Source organism: Berghia stephanieae, chromosome 8, assembly GCF_034508935.2.
Source record: "Berghia stephanieae isolate SIO BIC M18660-M18661 chromosome 8, UCSD_Bste_1.3, whole genome shotgun sequence".
NCBI classification, from domain to species: domain Eukaryota; kingdom Metazoa; phylum Mollusca; class Gastropoda; order Nudibranchia; family Aeolidiidae; genus Berghia; species Berghia stephanieae.
Genome location: NC_088367.1, coordinates 49257610 through 49283074, shown reverse-complemented (window position 1 = coordinate 49283074; position 25465 = coordinate 49257610). Strand labels below are relative to the sequence as shown.

General features: G+C 34.7%; 1 protein-coding gene across 1 annotated transcript in view; it reads left to right on the top strand.

Annotated features, from left to right (window-relative positions):
- The window catches only part of LOC144979041 (X-ray repair cross-complementing protein 6-like), a 46653-nt gene that overhangs the window by 605 nt on the left and 20583 nt on the right, over positions 1-25465 (top strand). The window contains exons 2-15 of the mRNA XM_078925656.1: positions 4290-4365; positions 5723-5827; positions 5974-6108; positions 6461-6535; positions 8263-8310; positions 9263-9317; positions 10911-11004; positions 12397-12475; positions 19318-19425; positions 20505-20581; positions 21776-21859; positions 22288-22384; positions 23190-23304; positions 25120-25130. Of these exons, the coding sequence (XP_078781782.1) occupies positions 4294-4365; positions 5723-5827; positions 5974-6108; positions 6461-6535; positions 8263-8310; positions 9263-9317; positions 10911-11004; positions 12397-12475; positions 19318-19425; positions 20505-20581; positions 21776-21859; positions 22288-22384; positions 23190-23304; positions 25120-25130 (1155 nt within the window). The 5' untranslated portion in view covers positions 4290-4293. The remainder of the gene's footprint in view (positions 1-4289; positions 4366-5722; positions 5828-5973; positions 6109-6460; positions 6536-8262; positions 8311-9262; positions 9318-10910; positions 11005-12396; positions 12476-19317; positions 19426-20504; positions 20582-21775; positions 21860-22287; positions 22385-23189; positions 23305-25119; positions 25131-25465) is intronic.

Here is a 25465-nt window from a genome sequence, read left to right as displayed (position 1 = left end):
TTTCTTGGACTTGTAGAGAGGCCTAGGGTCCACCAGCAGTCAAGTTTATTGAATAAAAGAAAAAAAGGCCTTTTTTATCCGCCGCCACCACCACCATGAGAGTGGAGGGTGAGGGGGGGGGGGTGTTGCATGAAGACGAAAGGGAGACGTGGTGACCTTGGGTGACGTAGAGCATCTCAAGGATGCTGGCAGCAGTTGCAGGTGTTCTTAACCCCTTAACGGCGAAGCTAATTTTTTGCTTTTAGATAATAGTTTGCTTTTATCTTTATTATTGTTAACGGGGAATACAGCGTTTCCACCAAGAGAGCAGTCAGACTATCGCAACTCGGACTTCAATTGTCTATAATCGTTTTGCCGTTACTTGTCTTTTGATGATAGAAGATTTGGTGTTAGGTAAAAGATCGAATTTCGCCGCTAAAAGGTTGCATTGCTACTGGATTTGCTCCCCCCCCCCCCCCCCCACCTTTTTTTTTTCTTCTTTTTTTTTTCACCTTAGTATTGTTGATTGCTATTTCCTTTTTTATGATTAGCAAGTGCCGTAGGAGTCTCACAGGATGCAGGAGTACTGCAATTAAGCCTTTGCCAGTGACACTGATTTTTTTTTTGTTTTCAAATAATAGTCTTCATTTATATTATTTTTTAACGCAGAAAAACAAAAACGTTTCCACCATAAGAGCAGTAAGAATATTGATAAAAAGCGCTTTGAGCACGTTGGGTGGATATTGCCCTATATAAAAGCTCATGTTTTTAAATTGTATTTTGTTTTTTGTCTTTTGATGAAAACGGTAAGATTTTATTTTTGGTCCAAGTAAGATTGATATTCGCCTTTAAAAGGTTAAGTTGTTTTTGTTTTTTTTTCAGGTTTTTTTTTTTTTTTCAAATGCCTAGTGAGAGAGAAAAAACAAAACAATCATACATGTATCTGCAAACAGCAGAATGTTTTCATTTTACAATGAGATGGGAAGGGGAAGGGATAACATTATGACAAAAGAGAGAGAGAGAGAGAGAGAAGAGAAGAGAGAGAGAGAGAGAGAGAGAGAGAGAGAGAGAGAGAGAGAGAGAGAGAGAGAGAGAGAGAGAGAATGATTTGTCCTGGTTATAGAAGCTAGAGAGCTGAGCCGGTGTTACCAATACTTAGCTTCTATAACCAGGACAAATAATTCGTTTGGACAGAAAAATAAATAAAAACTTACCGCTTACCGTCAAAAGCAGTTTAGATTTGAAGATACATTTGTTTTCTATAAAAAAACATTCGGTACTAGACAATCCTTGATGAATTTCAAAAGTTATGTTTGAAATTATATCCTAAATATTTAATGATTCATTCCTCGCTAAATCGTGTGTTTTTCTCGTCTGACCCATAGGTTGGTGCCCCCTAGTGCCAGCCGCCTGCCGCGCAATAGCCGCGCAAAACAAAGGTTTTTAAAAAGTTTATTGAGAAAAAGATACGGAAAAAAGTGTCCCTAGATAGTTATGCAATTTGGTGCATAAGTGCAGTAAAAATTGGTGCGCAAAATTAGTTCGTAGAGGATGCGAGACTGTGTGTGTGTGTGGTGTGTGTGTGTGTGTGTGAGTATGTGTGTGTGTGTGTCTCTTTCTTTCTTCCTTTTTTTTTGGGAGTGCCTACGTACACGGTAACGGGGCATCTAGCCTCAGGATCTATGTACACGTAAACCGGTTTACCATTGCAACATTCTGTCAGTGATGGTCCTCGCTGTCGTGACCGCGCGCGCTCGTGTGTGTGTGTGTGTGTGTGTGTGTGTGTGTGTGAGTTGTTTTTTTTAAATCAAAACAATTTTAACCATTAATGGCGAGATTCCATCTTACACTCCCCAAACTCCAGATCTTAGTCTTAATGTTATCATTAAAAGACAAGCTTTGCGATTTATAGTTTAATTGAAGCCCGAGTCGAAATATACTCTTACTACTGCTCTCTTGGTGGAAACGATCTATTCTGCATAAGCAATCTGGAGAAAAAAATCAATGTCACTGTAAAAGGTTAAAATTTCACGAAGTACGCACCATGAACACCGCTGTAACAATCCTTTGATCTACGTCATCAGGCAACCCATTGTTTCTTTCATCTTTTCCCATTCCCCCTTACTATCCCCCCCCCCCCATTCCCCCGCCCCTCTCTCTCTCTCTCTCTCTCTCTCTCTCTCTCTCTCTCTCTCTCTCTCTCTCTCTCTCTCTCTCTCTCTCTCTTGTCATAGTGTTATCCCTTCCCCTTCCCATCTCATTGTAAAATGAAAACGTTCACTGGCAAAGGGTTAATTGCAGTACTCCTGCATCCTGTGAGACTCCTACGGCACTTGCTAATCATAAAAAAGGAAATAGCAATCAACAATACTAAGGTGAAAAAAAAAAGAAGAAAAAAAAAAGGTGGGGGGGGGGGGGGGGAGCAAATCCAGTAGCAATGCAACCTTTTAGCGGCGAAATTCGATCTTTGATCTAACACCAAATCTTCTATCATCAAAAGACAAGTAACGGCAAAATGATTATAGACAATTGAAGTCCGAGTTGCGATAGTCTGACTGCTCTCTTGGTGGAAACGCTGTATTCCCCGTTAACAATAATAAAGATAAAAGCAAACTATTATCTAAAAGCAAAAAATTAGCTTCGCCGTTAAGGGGTTAAGAACACCTGCAACTGCTACCAGCATCCTTGAGATGCTCTACGTCACCCAAGGTCACCACGTCTCCCTTTCGTCTTCATGCAACACCCCCCCCCCCCCCCCCCCTCACCCTCCACTCTCATGGTGGTGGTGGCGGCGGATAAAAAAGGCCTTTTTTTCTTTTATTCAATAAACTTGACTGCTGGTGGACCCTAGGCCTCTCTACAAGTCCAAGAAATAATACTCACTTTTTCTCTGCTCCAACGAAAATATCTACCCCCTACCGGTCTAATTATTTGTAGCAGACGACAAATTTCTCAAAACGGTCACGTGACACTGTAAAAACAACACAGGAAGTCCATGAAAGCTTATTTACGGCATTTCCTTTGAACCGTGTAAACAACAAAATTTCGTTTTCATTCGACTCAACGGGTCAGATTGGCCGGTATTTTTTAACGAACTAAAGTTCTGAAAAATCAAAATGTTTCTTAGAAAGGTGAAAGATGCTAGTTTTTGAAACAGAGGTAGGTTTTTAAAAAAAAATCTTTATATTTTACGTGAATGCATGCTCAAGGCGAGTTGGACGTGCAGTGGAGGTTGGTAGGCCAAAGGCGAGGCTCTCTAGTTTTGGTTATTCCCGAAACCTCTGGACTGCTGGTCTGCGAAAACTCCCCTGGCCCTGGCCCTGCTGGTCTGAGTCTGGTCTTGACTCATTAGAATTAGACTCATCATTAACCTCACCTTTTGCCACCCTTTATTAAAGTGTTATACCCTTTTTAAGAACAGGAGGATTTATAAATTATATCAACTTCAATTCCTTCAACTACTATGAAGGTAACATTTTGCTGTTCCTTCTCTAGTTACTTGTTAAGTTTGGTCACGAAAAAAGACTAAAGAAAGTTAAGAAAGGCACTAAAGGTATTCCAAGCTAACCTACCGACACCGGTACTGTCACTGTTATATTTAATTATAGCTTAACGAATATGTTATGATTTGATACATATTTCTTAACCCGAACCTCACGGCCTTACCCTAAACTGCCTTCTAATTCAAAAGATTCCAATTCCAAGCCTAACAACCTACCCTACCTAACCACTAGCCTACAATTGCAATAATATGTGAAATCCTTATGTCTTCTATACTACTACTACTTCTATCTCGTTTTCAATTTTCATTAAATTTGTAACTATTTAGCTATTCACTTTCAGGGTGAAAAAATAAATAACTTGATCTTTTGTGTAGCACAATTTCCTCTAAAACTAAATGAATGTGCTCAAATCGATTTACACCAGGTCTCTAGCCAGCAGCAACACTCGACATGTAAGACAAGATAACATACCTGGAAGGCAATTTTACAATTTTTCTGACAGAGACAAGGCTCTTATTGTTATCGACTGGTACTCATTTTACACCTGAGTATGGTGAGAGAATGTGAGTGAATAACGTTTTCCAAGGACTCAACTATGTGCTGCTCAGAGCATGATTAGAACCCAAAACCTTCCGATCCAAAGGCAAGTGTCACACCACTAGACCCCATAGCGACTGATGATGTACCAGAAATATTTTGGAAACAGTATGCCTTGATCTTGAACATGATTTTATTTTGTTCAGTATTGTTATTATCATATGTATTTATTTGTGTTTTTTCTTTTTTTTTTTTGGTTTGTTTATTAAGGATCATGGCAGATTTTGGTTATGCTCGATTAGGAGATGATGATGAAAATGACGATGAAGAGGAAGACGGTTTTCAGGTAAAAATTACTCTTAAAAATGCTTTCATTCCTCCTCTTTCTCCTCTCATTCGGACACTATATTTCTTGACTTTACCCCACTAGCTATCCAACAGTGCTGATAGTTTTCCTAAGATATCCGCGATTTTGGAGTTAAAAGAGGATTTCATTCCTTTTGAAAAATGACATCCCCCTCCCCCTTAAGCTTCTGAAATTATTCACGAACACACAAAGTTGTTACAAGTTATAAGAATTAGTTTTTCCTAGACCTCATCATAGGCATGGAGTAAGTGACTGAATGATTATATTTTCAAGCTGTGCACATTTTCTCCAAATTTTACTCTCTTTTTTTCTTTTTTTTTTAATGAGCAATCTTACACTTTTTCCTGTTAAAAAAATGAGAGTTTTTATGTTGCGCAAAATCCACTCAAAGTCTCAAAGCGCTTTACAAGGGGTCCCAGGTCAACAGCAATACTTAACATGTAGGACGAGACATGATGCCTGTTAGGCGATATTACATTTTTTTCGGACAGAACAACGCTGTCAATGGCCTGCCTGGTATTCATTGTAAACCTGAGTACGGTGAGAGAATGTGAGTGAAGAGACTTTTTCAAATACTCAAGTATACACCAAGCAAGGCTCGAACCCAGGATCTTCCGATCCAAAAGCAAGTGTCATACAACAAGACCATTTAGCTGCCTTGTATCGAGGTCAGTAGCCCTGCATTACACACTGCCTAAAACTTCTTTATAGATTAAATTAAAATTCTCTTTATTCATCCCCATGGGGAAATTTGTCTATAGGATCTATTCCAAGGGAAGACTGGAATAACCCAGGCGTCAGCCATGAAGTGAGCTAGGGCTAAATGACTTGCTCAAGGCCACCTCACAGCACAGCAGGTGATCGAACTCAGTCCTTTTTGGGTACGAAGTAAAGACCATATCGCTGAGCAGCCACACTGTCCCATAACATTTACAAGGGGAGCCACCATTTAGAGGATGGATTTACTTAACAAATTATTTATTTCCCAGCCTCAATTCAATCAGGCGGATGGATTGATATTTCTGCTGTGCCACACTGTCCCATAACATTTACAAGGGTAGCCACCATTTGGAGGAAGGCTTTACTTCACAAATTATTTTTTTCCCAGCCTCAATTTAATCAGCGGGATGGATTGATATTTCTGATCGATGCATCCAAGGCCATGTGCAAAGTGAGCTAGGGCTAAGTGACTTGTTCAAGTCCACACAGTGGGGCAAGTGGTCGAACTCGATCCCTTTTGGGTACAAAGCAAAGACCATAACGCTCAGCCACACTGTCCCATAACATTCACACCATTTAGAGGAAGGCTTTATTTGACAAATTATTTATTTCCCAGCCTCAATTCAATCAGCGGGATGGTTTGATATTTCTGATCGACGCGTCCAAGCCCATGTTTGAAGCAGCCGACGATGATGATTGTTTGTTTCAGCAATGCTTAAAGGTAATGTCTGAATTATTCGGATTGTAATTTTGTGATTTTGCAATTTATATTATTTAATTTTAAAATCTGTGCTGATGATGCTCCTCGGATCCACGGAAATCTGCGATGTGTAATGGAACAGATAGGTGCAGTTTCCCACTATCCAGAAGTTATCTAGAGAATCAATGATAGTTTATCATCGCAATCGCTCTAAAAGTGGATTGATATTTCTGATCGACGCGTCCAAGCCCATGTTTGAAGCAGCCGACGATGATGATTGTTTGTTTCAGCAATGCTTGAAGGTATTGTCTGAATTATTCGGATTGTAATTTTGTGACTTTGATTTTGCAATTTACATTATTTAATTAATAAATATTAATGTAAAGTTGAATGTAAGCTTCAATTTAATTACGGAAACAAATAGAATGGATGTTTCGGGTTTCCCCTTTATCAACAAACAGTATGAATGAAACACTACAGATGAATGAGATGATGTGGTAGTGGCGTTGTTAAGATGAATAAACAAAACATTCAAATGAATGGTCTGAATAAATAATTTACAATGGTTGAGAACAGTTGGCAATGCTGCTGTTCTTTTTATTTGTTGGTCTTCGTTTATTCTTTTGTTTATAATAATATGCTATTGATTTTCAGGCATTGAAGACGACCATGCAAAACAAGATAATCAGTAGCGAGAGGGATTATATCGGAACTGTCTTTTATGGAACTGTGAGTTTTGTTTTGAACATTTAATAATTTCAAAATTACTTCCTTCCATCCATCCTGATTCATTTCATGTTCCAAGTGATAATCAGTTGGTTTTTAAGAATGGCATTAGACAGAGGTATAGTGTTGGGGATATCACAAATTTTCTATATCGATACGATACAATATTTCATCACTTGAAATATCGATATTTACCAATGCAAAGGAATTGTACATCGATATATCGAAAATCGATAAAACTATTCAATAAACATTTTTGTACCCCTCCCCCCTTCTCAGCCCCCAACTCCTCTATTCGTAAAAGTTTTTCATTTCTCCATTCTTTTTCATTGTATACTGAGTTTGTGTTGTTTTTGGCTCCATCATTATCAGTCGATATTAACAAGAAATAAAGAAATGGTTCTCCCCTGTGTCCAATTTTGGCCACGCACAAGGCCATCCGGCAGCCCTGGTAAACTGTGAGCATAATATATATATATATCGATATCGGTATGGCATTTTAAAATTGATATGATTTGATTATATTGTCTTTCATATCAATACATCTAAATTTCAATTCGATATCAGAGCTGTCATCTACCGAAAAAAATGCGGAATTGTACACATTTTCAGTGTACGGAGTCACTTCAGTTTTCTTTAGTTGTAATAGCCTGGATGCTCGTATCGCTGTTATCTTAAGCTTGCTGGATCGTATTTTTGACCAATTATGATATACATCCTGGGAAGTAGAATTCTGAAAGGATTGGGTTATAGTCTTGGGAACATCATTGTTGCTGCAATAGAGCTTGTGCGGTGTGACTTATGTAAATATACCTTCCTCTTACTTTCACAATGGTTAGTTTCGTCGATTTCAGGATTGTACCCATTTTTATGAAATCTCCCCCATTTTGAGGTCCTATCGTACACATTCAGATGGGGTTGGCAGCTCTGCGATTTGCACAACACTACTACATGTACTCATTTGCAGGTCTGATAACCCAAATTGTTATGGGATCGTTGTAATAATTGGAAAAACCCTCAAATCGATGCAAAATATTGTCCATTAAAACACTGTTTCAACAAGCCCATAATTGCGTTTGGTTATCAGACCTGAAAATATCTCACATTAGACAATGCAACTTGTACTACTAGGCTTGACTGAAAAGTTTTGATGCCTGGTGAATATTTCCAATTGTACACTATAAATCGAAATGTGCGCAGTTTATTCTGCCCCGATGTCACTCAGCTCTTTGTTATTGTTTTTAAACAACCATTTTAATGATTAGTTCTCACAAAATTGTACAAATCAGACTGTAAACATTCAAGGTTACACATAGTCTAGTGTGTTAGTATTTTAAATTCAGCTGGCAGATGTTTTGAGTATTTTACCTAAATGCATAGCATCAATACTCATGAATATTGAACAGCTGCAAAAGACATCCAACTTTTACATCATGGCACAACACACTGGAAGGCTAGAGCTCAGCTGGTCGTTGCTTCGGATAAATAAGTATGCACATTCCAGTACAGTTTCCTCGAACAAACAATTTCCTCAAACTCATTTGAATATCCAGATTGTTTTCCTTATTAATCTTAGTACACAGTTTCCTCAAACTTTATCGCATGTCCCGAGAGATTGGAGGAAACGTTGCTCGAGGGAACTTATGAATGTTTGCTACTTTTTTCTCTTTTTTTTTTCTTTTTTCACTTTCTAGACTAACGCTTTCTCTTTGTTTGTCTTCAAAATTCAGGAAAAGTCGGAGAACAAGAATGATTTTAAGCATATCTATGTCTATCAGGTTTGTAAAATGTCTATTTTGATGTCATGTACTTTAAATATTGTTTTGTGATGATGTAATTTAAAGCGCCAAGAGCCTCATTGTTGAGGATACTGTGCACTCTACTCTATACGAGTCTATTATTATTATTATTATTATTATTATTATTATTATTATTATTATTATTATTATTATTATTATTATTATTATTATTATTATTATTATTAAAATTCATGAATTAAAGCTGCTGTGTATTTCATAATAATAATGATAATAATAACAATAATAATATTAATAATAAGTTATTTATAAAGCGCTCAACTCCCACTTAAGTGCTCAGCAGCACTTTGCAATGTTAATTGTCATTCAAACATTCATTCTTTGACAATTTTGAGAATACATATGAAGAAACAAACACATACACATGCACACAAACTCAATCACAGATACATTCAGCATAAGGCTGAAAGTACCTTTAAGTTATTACCTGTTTGAGTATTGACTCTGAAACATTGCAAATTGTCAGATACAGAATAGGATTGCAAAAAGAGAAAAATAAGTACATATTGTCCATACACAAGGTTGCCAATTAGCGTGAAACGGACAGTAGCAATTGTTTGCTATCCTTTGGATAGGATGCTCGTCTATGGCAAAGTACTTTTTGCCAAATCTAACAGACTCAACTACCCATTCACTGCTGGGTGGATAGGAGGGGGGGGGGGGGTCAGAAAAAAAAACTCGACTGCACCCGGGATCGATCTAGCTCCCTTTGCGTGTGAAGCGAGTACTCTGCCAAGTGAGCTATCAGGACCCCCCATAGAAACTGGGATAAACTCCGGCTCCATGGCCCTAATGGCTCTGTAGGACCATTTTAACGTTGGTATCAATATTCAGTGGACTTTTATCACACCATAGATGTCATGTTTTGTTATTAGTCTTTAAATTTATTTTTTTTCTTATCTTTTTACAACAGGATTTAGATCAGCCCGGTGCCCAAAGGATTTTAGATGTGGAGGAACTTGAACAAGGTTTGTAGTGTGTACTCAGCTGTGGTTTTTTTTTTTTTTTTTTTTTTTTTTTTTTTTTTTTTTTTGCAACAGGCAATAGGGAAGAAAACTCGTGACATCAAACTCTCTACTCTTTTGGTTCCAAAATCTTTGGAAGTGTGTATGTAACCAATCCTTCGGAGTACTGATAATGAATAGGTTACATAAAGGTGACATCACTATTTCAGTAGCGGGGTATACAGGCAAATTCTTAGGATTACGGGACGTAAAAGAACGAGGATGGATGATCTTTGTTATGCACCAAAGGCAATGCATACAGAGACTGACAGGGAAGACACTCATTGGTAGCCAATCAACAAGTTATTTTATTTCCAACTCTTTAAATCATAGATCACAGACATAGTAATATTTAACATGGCAGTATAGACATATACATAAACAGGAATATACGTTATGTAATATAACGTCAATGCACAAGTGTAGTTAACTAATGATATGAATATAATGTATTCTTAAAATATATTCAATTGTGACATTATTTAAAAGTAATTAAGTGTATTATTCATGGAACTAAAATATTAGTAATACAATTGCAAAGGGCAATAACTCAATAATAATACACCATAACAATCTTTATTGATGACCAGCATATATTTAGACGAGAAAATAAGATACCATCACTGTGACACCAGAAGATGAATTACACAAAGTGTGTATCCAGTCCTCCAGACGAGTGGTTTTACACTTCCAATGAAACAGGAAAGAGTCTTTTGTCACGACACTTTTCTTCCTTATTTAAAAATGATTTGTAGGACAAGTCATGATTCTTGTAAGGCACTATGTATTACAATTTCATGCCTGCCAAGTAAAAAAAAAAATTTTGCTTTTATACAGGGCAATATCCACTGCACTTTACTAGGGGTCCCTGGCCAACAGCAACACTGAACATCTAGGATGGGTCATGACGCCTGTTAGGCAATATTACAATTTTTTTCGGTAAGAGACGACGCTTTTAATGGCCAGGTACTCATTTTGCACCTGAGTATGGTGAGAGAATGTGAGTAAAGAGCCTTTTCCACTAGGCTCAAACAAAAGACCTGTCAAGTGTACATCATTATTATTTCAAATTATTACTTTTATTTTTTTGTTACTTTGTTGGTGTTATGTGTAAAAGATGTATGCATAATATGTATTTTTTCCAACAATAGATAATATATTCATAAATTAATTAATTAATTCATTCATTCATTCAAGTGTCAGAAAACCACTAGCTGTACAACAATTAGATGTTCACCTAATTGTAAGCATCATTACTGTCTCTGATATCATCATCATCTAGTTAGCTGATCCTTCGTAGGACGTTGCTTCCCAAACTTTTTGCGAAACAGATTACGGTTTTCCGCCAGTCTACTTGCTTGAGTTGTTGTCATTCCCAGCCATTCACATATATCTTGTTCCCAGCTTCTTGTTGATCTACCTCTTCCTCTCTTGCCGTCTACCCTTGTCTGCAGAATGTGCTTTTCTAATGATATATATTTTCTAAAAAAAAAAAAGGTATGCAACAGCTGTTCATGTTTAAGTTTTAGAAAATATTTTTTTTAAAATTGTTTCCAGACGGAATCCAGACATTTGCAAAAGACTTCGGCCACAGCCCGGCATATTCTTTACACGACGTGTTTTGGGTTTGTCAGAATATGTTTTCCAATTGGTGAGTGTTATAGGATAGAATGCGCTTGGCTAAGAAGCTCACAACATTGCCATCCAGAAGTATAACGAACCAACACACAAAACTATGTGTAACCTTAAATGTTTATAGTCTGGTTAATATAGATAGAATGTGCTTGGCTAGGAAGCTCACAACATTGCCATCCAGAAGTATAACGAACCAACACACAAAACTATGTGTAACCTTAAACCTTTTTTAGTCTAGTTAATACAGTTTAGTGAGAATTACTCATAAACATGGATGGCAAAAAAAACAAAGGCCCAAGTGGCGTCAAATTCATACTATCTATAGACAGTATGCGCTTGGCTAAGAAGCTCACAACATTGCTATCTGGAAGTATAACGGACCAACACACAAAATGATGTGTAACCTTGAATATTTATAGTCTGGTCAATAGATAGTATGCGATTTGCCAAGATGCTCACAAAATTGTCATCCAGAAGTATAACAGACCAACACCCAAGACTATGTGTAATCTTGAACCATTTTTTCGTCTGCTTAATACAGTTTATTGAAAATTACTCATAAACGCTGGTGGCAAAAAACAATAACAAAGACCTCAAGTGACGTCAACTTCATACTATCTATAGGATTTATTGATATAGCAGCTTTAAAAAAGAACAAATTACCAAACACAGAATGTTTCAGGTTCAAAACACTTCTTCAACCAACAACAACAACAAAAATAATAAGACAATTAATACATTAAAAAAAAACAACAGATTTATGACTAAATATTTCGCACATTCTCTCTGTTGTTTATTGAAGGCGTTATATTCTTTTTTGTTTATTTTGTTTACATTCCAAGATTTTTCTTCCAACTGAGAGGACGTACGAAATATTTAGTCGTCAATCTGGTTTTTTAGTAATGTATTTATTCTTTATAGTTTTTTTTGTTGTGTTGGCGAAAGAAGGATTTTGAGTCCGAAACGTTCTGTGTTTGGTATTTTGTTCTTTTTTTAAGCTGTTATAATCATTTTTGTTTATTACTATTATTACTTTCCAGTCCACAGATTTTAGTCTTTCTTTGAATCGTTTATAGTGGATGAATTTTACATATTTATGAATTGTAAACATTTGAGTATATTCCTCTTAGTGGGGACCTGTATTGTGTCCGGATGAGACTTTTAGGTGATCTCAAACTAAGTACTTTGATTGTGTGCTCTTGGAATCTACTTCTGTTTCCTACTTTAACCAATTCTCCTTTGTCTTACCTTTTCTTGTGTGCTTTAATTGTAATGCTAAACTTTTTTACTATCCCATTTTCTTCCTTTTTACTGGCACTGATATGACCTTAATGTGTCGCAAGCGCCGTAAAACCCTTAAAAACAAACAAACAATTAAAGAATTATTTTTAAAAAATGTTATTCCCAGTTCCCAGAACCTTGGATCCAAGCGAGTGTTGCTATTCACCAACAATGATGATCCACATAAGGGTGATCCTCAAACCAAGGTAATGATTCTTCTTGTTTTGTGTAGAATACATTAACCTTTAGCTTTATTATTGATGAGAGTAGGTATCCCAAACTACCGCTGTGTGGCAGGCGAATTTGCCGGGATCGATCAAAAAGTGGGGTGTTAATATCTGTCTCTCTCTCTCTTGAATTAAACTTTATTTAATAAAAAAAAGGATAATATTATATTTCAATATCTGCTCTACAAGATGAGCTAAATATTTAAACTATTCAAGCTATGTGAACTTTTTAACAGCTATTCAAAAACGCCCTCATAAAGAGATCCGATTGCAAATTTTCGCTGTGAAAACTGCGTACCGATCGACCGAAATTCGGGTCTCGTCACAAGATCTGCTCGCGCTAAAAGCTGAACGGACCAACAGCTGTGAAATCAAGTGTGGGAGAATCTCCTTTTAATGCCCTTTCGTGTGGTGTAATTTTTTCGTTTATAAACACAACAAAAATATTATTAAAATTTAACTGAATTTGCCCTATTTTTGACTGAAAATTTGACTCTCTTAACGGTTAATAAACGGCGAAAAAATTACACCATAAAAATCTGCAGCATTTGAAGGCTATAATATCAAAAATCCAGCATGCTGGCTTGATTCAACACATAGCGCCATCTTTAAAAGCAAAGCCTTTGTTTCCGCTTTCTCTTTCTTTCTCTCCTACCGTCCGACGCGTGAGTTGATACACTGCCGGTGACCGAGACCGATTGTAAGGAGTGACAAACGTTTCCAAACAGCCATCTAGAATAGTCAAAAGTGTTTCAATTATGGACATGGACTTACTTGAATTATGTGGTAAGTAAATCTTATTGTTTTTTATTTTATTATGATCGGTGTTTGAGTAGATCGAGCTTTTCTCTATCTTGTCTTAATCTTATCATGATTACTGTTTGCTCCACTCACTTTTCTGAATTAATGGATAATGTTTGTATTCGTGTTCATTCATGAAGGCTACTATTATATTATTATATTATTATTATTATTATTATTATTATATTATTATTATCAGATTATTATTATTATCGGAGCCCACCGATCGCTAAGAATGAACGTGTCATCATTATCACTGATACTTCTAGATGAAAAATAAAATAATAGAAACTGGTCGTGTCAGTGTCCGTCCTGACTGCTAGACTTGTGCTTGTGATTGTGAGTCCTACTAGTACTAGGAAATGGAAAGTATCACACTATCGACGTCTAAGTCTAGTTGTTTCTCAATTTTCTGAAATTTAGATTAATTAAGTCAAGCTCATTCATTAAGAAATTATTGACAATTGGGACGAAATCTGGTGCACATTGTTTGATCTTATAATAATAATCTTAACAGGATTGCTCCATTCTTCATCAGGTGTCATCAATGAGTGGTATCTAACTTGTTTGTTTTTCAATCGTTTTTTAAAGATCCAGTTTCACCCATGCCATGATTGATGGAACTATTACTATTATACTATAGTGACTCAAACTCCAGTTTAAATTTAACTTTTAACCTTTGACTGTATAGACTACTTGGTAGCAAGGCTTGTTTTACTTTGATGCTATGCTATGGGGTTGACTTGGTGATGGTTGCTTGGTTATAATATCAGTTTTAATTTATATTAAATTCTTGAATCCTGCTATTTGAATTTGACAGTTGAGTTTTGATAGATAGTGTTGATGGTAATGAGTAATCATTTAGCGCGTTGAGCTTGTTGAAATACGGGGTAAGGCGGTGTATAGAAACTATTTATTATTATTATTATCACATCTCAAATAAGTTTGAACATTTTAATTCTCCATTTTCAGATGACGAACAGAGTCATCTCAGGGCTTCATTTTTGATGAAGGGGGAAAGGTCGTAGACCTGCACTCCCACCTGTGCAAGTGACACCTGTTTGTCCACTTTATCATCTGCGCTTTGAAGCCAAAACGACAGTGTCTGAGGTAAGGTTTCTATGAATATATGACACATCTGTTTTCGTTGTCACAGGCCACCATTATATTTTTTTGATAAATATTTTGGTTGTTTTTGATGTTTTTTACTGCGCTAATATTATCAGTACAGTGAGGCTAAACCAGCTTATGATTTGATTTTTTTTTTGTAAAACACAAGGTCCCGCTATGGAGCTTTCAGATTCATATAAGTTCATGATGGTTGCTAGTAGATTTTATTGTTAACATGTATGGTTGAGTTTATTTGGGTTTGTAGTTACAAGTGACTGAGTGACATAGACAAGTAAAAGACGTGTTTATGGCTCTTTTTATGATATAATTTAAGCACGCCTGCAACAGTCAGCAATGGGCCATGTGCTTTTGGTATAATAGCACTAGTTGAAAAGGTCTTTACTAGGTTAGACAAGACTAGATGTTTGCTATGGAATACAATTAAATTCTAAACCATCCCTGTGTTCCTCTCTCGAGCAAAGTATATTAATTTTTTCATACCTAATCCTTATCTTTTTTTAAACTTGTTGGATTCTGATGTATTATCAAGGGTTATCTTTTTGTATAAGATTCTATTTATTTTTTCCCTTCTAGGTGGCACAATGGTTCTCCATGTTAAGTCCAGACTCAAGTTATCCTGTCAATAGTATCTGGCGAAAAATTTTGAAGGTGGTGAAGGCGGCAAAAGGGAAAGATAAAACGTTTTTGAATGCACCTGTGGATCTTCACCACATCAGTGATGCCCTCAATGCCATTGTTGTAGACATGACATTGGAGAAGAACAATTTTAAAAAGACTGTTGTGTCAAAGGAAATTGCTGTTGACCTCGGCAATTTTCTCCTGAAACATGGACATACTTATGGTAACTTCCATAAATTTCTAGGAGACATATCGTCTTCTCCTGTAATTTGCACGAGAGAGAAGTTGCGAGGCATGTATCTCGCTGCAGAAACAAAGAAGGGGAAGCTGATAAAAAATATCAGCAGGGACCAGCAGCACTTCAGGCATGGCTCAGGAAACCCTTCTTTCCCTGTCATCTGACGGAAATTCAGCTAAACTCTCCTGCCACAGCCACAAAGCCACCCTCGTCATCGCCACCACCACCACCCCCACTGTCATCTACTGTTGACTGGCTAGCACTGAGTCCTCAGCCAACCGTTTTATTTCCTTCATCTGTACTACCATCATCAAGTCAACCTTCTACTTCTACTAAGATTCTCAGCTCACCACCACCGTCGTCTACTGTTGACTGGCCAGCACTGAGTCCTCAGCCAACCGTTTATTTCCTTCATCTGTACTACCATCATCAAGTCAACCTTCTACTTCTACTAAGATTCTCAGCTCACCACCACCACCACCATCGTCCTGCATTTCTACTGTATCTGGTTCTACCCCTCATCTCTCCACGAATATTAATTCTCAGAATGTGTCCACACCTGATTCATGTTCAGTACCACTACCATCATCGTCATTCACTTTTGGTTCTACCCCTCTACCCTCTACGTCTGTTTCTACTCAGAATCCAGCCAAACCTGAATGTACCCCTGCATTGATCACTTCTGTTTTATTGCCAGAATCTTTTTCAGAGTCCCACATCCCACTTTCTTCCACAATTGTTAATGTTGACCATGTTAGAAGATTATCAAAGTCTGTCTCTTCTAAAAAATTGTTTTCATCTATAAAGTCGATTCATCAGAATGTAATATTTTAAAGAAAGAAATTTTTAATTTAAAATTAAAGAACAAAACTTATGTCCGATAGAGCGGCAAATATGAAACTTTTAAATAAAAAAATTCATGAATGGCGTAAGAGTGTTTTGCATGATGAGGATATAGACGGTCTATGTACACATTTTTTGTATTGTAACGCGCATTTTTTGCTTGGTCTATCTCAAGCTGTTGAGAGTGCTGTGTTAGAATTTGAGAGGGATGTAATTAAAGAGGGGGGTTCACTTGGGAGGGACAGTCAGCAAAAGTTTAATCATTTTCAGTCTAGTATTGGTAAAGAAAGTGCAGCCTTACGTGCTATAAGACTAACTGCAGAAGTATTGGGTCCTCGGGGGGATGAGAACAATGGGGCAAGGGAAGAATGGCTAAATTATTGTGAAGCTAATATTATTAAGTCTCAGTTTTGCAGTTTTAGAAGTAATCGTTTCAATAATATATTTGAAAATGCTCATGCTCTTTTGTACCATCATAAACATGTTCTTGATTTTCTAGAAAATGAAGTTTCAGGTGACAATTTAAAGCTTCAAAGTTTTGTTGCAGATTTGAGGGATAGTAGGGTAATTTCTTTAGTTGCTGCTATTTCACTGTTTAATCTGACTAACACTGGGCCATACTGGGAGTTGATGAAAAGTAAAATTCCTTATGGGTCATTCCCCTCTTATGTCAAAAAGATTGATGTTATTTTTGAGAAATTTATTTGTTAAGGATGATTACTGATGATGAAGTAGAAGCATCTTTTATGTCAACTGCTGTCAAACGAAGAAGGGTTTCAGATTCTGATGTTGATTGAATAACACTATGAGATTAAATTCAAGCTTCAGTTTAATTACAAAACCAGATAGAATGGACGTTTCAGGTTTCTCCTTTGTCAACAAAAGGATGAACCAAACAGTATAGATGATGTGGTAGTGCCGTTAAGTTGAATGCGTTTGTTGGTAAAGGGGAAACACGAAACATCCATTCTTCTATCTGTTTTTATAATTAAATTGAAGCTTACATTCAATTTCACATTATTTATCGCTTCGAGTAGCAACATTTACATTATATTGATTAATGAAATTATGTATCTATTTCCATCACTTTACATTTGATCAGTGACATGCTTTGTTTAAACCATTGTTGTTTCTCATATGATGTAGCTTTTCTGATTATTACATATGTTTTATTTACTCATCATGTTTAGCGTCAAGCAAGATGGCTTTCTATTATTTCAACATTTTTAACACGTCTGAGTGTACTTAAACACTTTAATATGTTTTTTTTACCTGGAAGTTCGTATTCATACAATAAGGGAGTCCAATATAATGTCTATTTCTATTTAAACATTTTATAGATGCATTTAAAATGTGTATAGTGGAGAGCCAATGATAACCCTTATACTCATACTGATGTTGGGCTATTAGACCATAATAGCAATATTATAGTCCGTGTTTAAATTAATCTTTATCATTTATAGGCTATGTGGATATGATCAGCTTCCAGAGTCCGCGTATGTATAATCTGTTATTAGATATTATATTGGACTCCCTGTATGAATATGAACTTTCGGGTAAAAAAACATATTAAAGTGTTTAAGTACACTCAGGCGTGTTAAAAATGTTGAAATAATAGAAAGCCATCTTGCTTGCTCTCAACATGATGAGTAACAAGAGCGCTAAGATAGGTTTGCCCGGTGTCTGTGCATTTATATGCATTAAAGCGTGTCCTTATACCGTTGCCTTAGATATATAAACTAAACTGTGTTAGGGCAGGGCGTTGAATTTTAGGTTGATTGTTGAGGTGTCTCAAAATATGTACTTATGGATAGGTATAAATTTTCATGTTCGTGGGTTGCATTGGATATTGTATGCTTTTGTGTACTGACTTTTTTGTCTAATGTTTTTATTTATTTATTTTATTTGATCGACTGTGCGCCACCAGTAGGTGCAGCATTAACTTCCATTATTGTGTTAGGTCGTGGTATGAATTTTTGACTTTTCCCCCCTTTTTGACATATATTTCTGTTGATTTTCGAGAGTTTAAATCTTGATTTCTTCTCATAACTCTGTTTTTGTCATTCTTATTGTGAAAAGGACATAAAATTTGGATTCCCCATCCCTCAAATCATTTGTATGTCAAGTTTCATAGCCATATCTCATCATTTAAATTTTTTGTAGCGGAAACACTGTTTATTTCTCAAAATGTCTTCCTTTGGCGATTTCGGCCTTTTTTCGAATTTTGAGACGTAAAATCTCAGTAATTATTGCCTCTATCTCTCTGAAAAAAATTGGGCTTACTGTCTGGTGCCAGTTCTAAGGCTCAGATAAGTTTCATGCCTTAATTTAGATTACTGACGAGTCTGCAAAGTGCCGAAGATGGTACATCTGGCGATTTCGGTGAAATTATTTTCATGCGGGTCATGTTTTTTCTTGATTTTGATGCTGTATAGTAACTGAATTATACTAGGTGAATATTTGTTTGAGTATTTTTCTTATTCTCTATGTCCATGGCTTGCGATTGCTTGCAAATTATTCAATTTTGTTATTATTTTGTTTGTTTTGATACACCTTAAACTTGCTGTTTGGTAGCATGTTCTGTTGGTGTACGAAAATTACAAGTTATTAAATAAATAAAAAATTCGTAACTTTTTTATTTGTTGTCCGATTTTAATCATTTAAAGACTGTTGTTCATGGTTTGACAATCTGTATTTGTTCAATTCAAAATAACAGCAGTTTTCTGCAGTTGAAATTTTAGTTTGGGATACCTAGTGAGAGACTATTTGCCTTTATCAATAATGGAATAAGCCTTTATTTTTTATTTTATTATATTTTTTTTTAACATGATCTGAAAAAAAAAATAAACCTGGTGATCTAGAAAGACAAACAAAAAAAATACAGCCACATATTTGAAACATTCTGAATTTTATGTGTTGATTAAGCTATATAATGCAATCTTATCTGAGTAAAGTGCAAGGAACATATTTAAAGTCTTATTTAGCAACATAGTCCACTCTACAAGGTAAAAAAGAAACAACTCTATTTTGGACGACCCCGTTTCCTCTTGCCCTGCGGGCTCCATTCGAGAGCCTGCTTGGTAATGTGACAGGGCTCCTTCCGAATGGTATGGCCAACCCATTATTGCCACTCAATGTATTTTAAAGTATATTTTATGGTTAAATCTGTTTTCCAATCTTTTTCTTCCAGCGTCGGGCATCGACCAAGGCCAATGATTTGCACCAGACAGGGATCAGCCTGGAGTTGATGCATCTACAAAATCCAGGACAACACTTTGACGTAGATCGATTTTATAAGGTAGGGATTGGAAACACATTTCTGGGGTTATTCTAAGTCTGATTTTACCGTTAATGAATGAATTATCTGGCTACCATCTTCGTTTCTCCTTCCCGCCCCTGCATGACATTTGACACTTTTTAGTTCCAAATTTAGCGTTCTTCGCCATTCTGGGTGGGGTTCCTGACCTCCCATAGTGGGCAGGGAGGCACTTACTGTGTCTTCTATCCTCCTACATCTGTTTTCCAACATGCTTTCTAGGAATGGGTGTGCTTGGTTTTGTCTTGGCCCTGGCTGGATACGTCAAATGTATAGTTAGAGTTTTGGGAGATGATATTTTTTGTCTTGTAAATCATCTCTCTGTTATGCTCTGTATTATGTTTTGTTCACATATTATATATGATTTGTAAACATTTGAGTGCATCCCTCTTAGTGGGGAGCTGTGCTTGTGTCTGGATGAGACTTTTAGGTGATCTCAAACTAAGTACTTTGACAGTGTGCTCTTGGAATCTACATCTTTTCTCTATTTGAACCAATTCCCCTTTATCTTACCTTTTCTTGGGTGCTTTAATTGTAATTCTGGAACTTTTTACTATCCCATTTTCTTCCTTTTCACTGGTGCTGATATGACCGCAATGTGTTGCAAGCGCCGTAAAACCCTTTTTAAAAAAACAAACAAAACAAGTTCTTCGCCACATTGTCGATGGACGTCCTCTTTGTCGATGGCCTTGGGGGTTCCAGTCAAGCGCTGTCCTTGTGATGGATGGCTGTCTTCTCAAGGTGTGTTCAACCGTAGCCATCGTTAACTTATAGCCTGACACTGGCCAAAAAATTACGTCAAAATGTCAGTCTTTGGCCACAAAAGAAAACAAATCGTGGGTTGTATTCAATAGTTCAACCAATGGGACCAATTGTTTCCATGAGCACTACTAACGACAACTCACAAGGCGGTGCAAAAACCAAATAATGACGTCAAAATGCAAGTCTTTTTGGGTTTCAGTGTCAGGCTATGACATAACGATGACTACGGTTCAATCCATAACCTTTTACGATAGTAGTTTGATACCCATAAAGGTTTCCATCTTATTTTCCCCACACAGGATGTCTTGTACTCGGACCAGGACGAGTTGACAGAAATGGCTGATCCAGCAGAGAAAATGGAGGAATTAATGAGGAGGTGGGTATCTTCTTCTTCTTCTTCTTCTTCTTCTTCTTCTTCTTCTTCTTCTTCTTCTTCTTCTTCTTCTTCTTCTTCTTCTTCTTCTTCTTCTTCTTCTTCTTCTCTTCTTCTTCTTCTTCTTCTTCTTCTTCTTCTTCTTCTTTCTTCTTTCTTCTTCTTCTTCTTCTTCTTCTTCTTCTTCTTCTTTCTTCTTCTTCTTCTTCTTCTTCTTTCTTCTTCTTCTTCTTCTTCTTCTTCTTCTTCTCTCTTCTTTCTTCTTTCTTCTTCTTCTTCTTCTCTTCTTCTTCTTTCTTCTTCTTCTTCTTCTCTTCTTCTTCTTCTTCTTCTTCTTCTTCTTCTTTTTCTTCTTCTTCTTTCTTCTTCTTCTTTTTTTCTTCTTCTTCTTCTTCTTTCTTTCTTCTTCTTCTTCTTCTTCTTCTTCTTCTTCTTCTTCTTCTTCTTCTTCTTCTTCTTCTTCTTCTTCTTCTCTTATGCCTTTATATCTGGAGTCCCGTTTCGAAGAGGATGTTTCTCGTCTTCTAGCGGGCCGAAAAGTTGTTTTTTTTGTGGGGTTTTTTGTTGAGAAGTTGCAGAGGGTCATATCTCTTCTTTATTTTTAGAAGTGCTTCAGAACCAATAGGCCCATAGAGCCGGAATTTGTCCCGGTTTCTATAGCGTGACACGGACAATAGCAATTGCTTGCTACCCTTTGGATAGGATGCTAGTCTACACTTCGAATTTCTTGAAATTAACCTGTTTTTGTGTTGTTCCCTTATTTATGAGTCACATTTACTCCCTTTATCTTTCTCTCCATTTTATCGACTCATTTAGGCACCTCTAGTTTTTGGTTAAAAACATAAAAGTAAAAGCACAATCCTTATCCAGTCACTTGTTCTTTAGTACTTTTACAGTAACAGACATGTTTTTATTTTGTTGTCAGAGTTTGTACCAAAGACCATAAGAAGAGTGCAACAAGGCAATAAAAATATTACTGCAAATTTAATGCATTACAAAATTAGAAATATAGATATCTTGAAACTGACAAGCCAAGAAAAAAATACACACGCACGCACACACACACACATACACACACACACATTGCACTGTAAAACCCTTAAAAACATAAAAGCATTATCCCTCTCTTCTCGTCACTTGTTTTTTTATTACTTTGACAATAACAAAATATTCATGACTTTGTTTGTTTGTTGTCAGAGTTCGTGCGAAGGACCACAAGAAGAGAGCAACGAGGAGGATCCCTTTCAGTCTGGGAGAAGGGATGAAGTTTTCTGTGGGAGTGTGAGTAAAACCATTAATATATAATAAATAATGCTGAAAACTTATATAGCGCTATGACTCTGAGACACCAGACTCTGTTCTAAGCGCTTCAAATTTGTATTTTATCTGTTGTTAAATATTCTTTAGGTAACGGTTATATACTTTGTTCTTTTCATGATTTTATTTTTCAGTATATATAATAACAATATTATTAATAATAATGATAATAATAATAATAATAATAATAATAATAATAACAATAATAATAATAATAATAATAATTATAATTATGATAATAATAATAACGATAATGATGACAATAATAATAATAAAATTTATAGATCGCTAATCTCCACCTAATGTGTTCAATGGCGCTTTACAAAATTTAAGTGACATGAAAATTTGAAGAAAATTAAACGTTAAGTGTAATTGACTGTTTTTCTTTTCAGATACAATCTTGTTAGAAGCTGTTACAAACCGACTGCTGTCAAACTGAGGAAGAAAGACAACGCTGAGTTGAAAAGCCATTCTAAGACATACCATCCTGTAAGATTTTCCTTCAACCAGTTTTGGTCCAATCGTTCAATCGTTAATTTAAAATTTAACACTTTTGTGGGTAAATTTTGTTAGATAAGCCAAATCTTTAAATTAACAAGTTTATCCGTCATACTCTGGAAAGACATGTATTTAAAAATTTGGCCAGAATAATCGTTCTTCGAATATCGATCGCTCGTTTTGAATGGCCCTTATCTTGGCAAAAACTCTCAAACCTTGGATCTTGTTAGTATTTTTTGGCCAAATTTTTAAATACACATGTTTTTCCAGAATACGGCATTTAACTGGTTAAACGCATCAACATCATCATCATTATCAACATTATCATCATCATTATCAACATCATCATCAGCAACATCATCATCATCATCATGAACATCACACCTTTTCAAAACTATTTGTGTCAGTGCATGACATAATCAGTCGGAAGGTGAAAATTTTCGATAAAGCATTATTTGCATTTTCTGAAAGAATATGCTGCCCAGAGCATTTTAATTTTTATTTGAAGTAAATCGGGTGATTTTTCATGAAGATATGGTCAGATGTATGGCAAAAGTATCCAGAAACTTTTCTCAAATTTCATACTTTTTCAACTTGACTAGCTGTAAAAAACATTTAAAAGTGAAATTAAGCTTTGCTATTTCCTGAAGATGTACAAAAAGGGTTGATTTAATCATTTATGACAAGAAGTCATTTTTGATAGAAATTGACCTTCTAACTTAGCTTGACAATATCTCAGTTCAAAGCATTTCACTGATTTTGTCATTCACTCTAACATTTTTCAATTCCCAACTAGGACACGGGCGAAGTCCTGATGCCGCAAGATTTCATGAAAGCCCAGACTTACGGCGGGCGTAAGATCTGTTTCGAAAATGACGAGGTTGTGGAGATGAAGAAGTTTGACCCCTCAGGTAGGTTGTTCACTTATTTTGACTCAGTTTTAATGTTGATTGGGGGGTCCCGATAGCTCAGTTGGTAGAGCATTTGCTTCACACGCAAAGGGACCACGATCGTTACCTAGTGCAGTCGAGATTTTTTCTTATCAATGATATCATATTATTCATTGTAAAACAAGATATCAATTATTTGTTATCAATGATATCATATTATTCATTGTAAAACAAGATATCAATTATTTGTTATCAATGATATCATATTATTCATTGTAAAACAAGATATCAATTATTTGTTATCAATGATATCATATTATTCATTGTAAAACAAGATATCAATTATTTGTTATCAATGATATCATATTATTCATTGTAAAACAAGATATCAATTATTTGTTATCAATGATATCATATTATTCATTGTAAAACAAGATATCAATTATTTGTTATCAATGATATCATATTATTCATTGTAAAACAAGATATCAATTATTTGTTATCATGATATCATATTATTCATTGTAAAACAAGATATCAATTATTTGTTATCAATGATATCATATTATTCATTGTAAAACAAGATATCAATTATTTGTTATCAAATATCATATATCATTTAAAATATCATTATTTATACAATGATATCAATTATTTGTTAACAAATCATATGTATCATGTATCTATTCATTGTAAAACAAGATATCAATTATTTGTTATCAATGATATCATATTATTCATTGTAAAACAAGATATCAATTATTTGTTATCAATGATATCATATTTATTCATTGTAAAACAAGATATCAATTATTTGTTATCAATGATATCATATTATTCATTGTAAAACAAGATATCAATATTTTTTATTATCAATGATATACATATATTATTACATTGTAAATACATGAATATCAATTATTTGTTATCAATGATATCATATTATTCATTGTAAAACAAGATATCAATTATTTGTTATCAATGATATCATATTATTCATTGTAAAACAAGATATCAATTATTTGTTATCAATGATATCATATTATTCATTGTAAAACAAGATATCAATTATTTGTTATCAATGATATCATATTATTCATTGTAAAACAAGATATCAATTATTTGTTATCAATGATATCATATTATTCATTGTAAAACAAGATATCAATTATTTGTTATCAATGATATCATATTATTCATTGTAAAACAGATATCAATATTTGTTATCAATGATATCAATTATTCATTGTAAAACAAGATATCAATTATTGTTATCAATGATATCATATTATTCATTGTAAAACAAGATATCAATTATTTGTTATCAATGATATCATATTATTCATTGTAAAACAAGATATCAATTATTTGTTATCAATGATATCATATTATTCATTGTAAAACAAGATATCAATTATTTGTTATCATGATATCATATTATTCATTGTAAAACAAAATCAATAGTTATCAATATATTATATTGTAATCAATGATATCAATATTTTTAATTCATTTTGTAAAACAAGATATCAATTATTTGTTATCAATGAATCATATTATTCATTGTAAAACAAGATATCAATTATTTGTTATCAATGATATCATATTATTCATTGTAAAACAAGATATCAATTTATTGTTATCATGATATCATTATTATTCATTGTAAAACAAGATATCAATTATTTGTTATCAATGATATCATATTATTCATTGTAAAACAAGATATCAATTATTTGTTATCAATGATATCATATTATTGTCAGTAATATTGTAAAACATATTATCTAATTATTTTTGTTATCAATGATATCATATTATTCATTGTAAAACAAGATATCAATATTGTAAATGTATATTATCATTGTAACAGATATCAATTATTGTTACATGATATCATATTATTCATTGTAAAACAAGATATCAATTATTTGTTATCAATGATATCATATTATTCATTGTAAAACAAGATATCAATTATTTGTTATCAATGATATCATATTATTCATTGTAAAACAAGATATCAATTATTTGTTATCAATGATATCATATTATTCATTGTAAAACAAGATATCAATTATTTGTTATCAATGATATCATATATTCATTGTAAACAGATATCATTATTTGTTATCAATGAATCATATTATTCATTGTAAACAAGATATCATTATTTGTTATC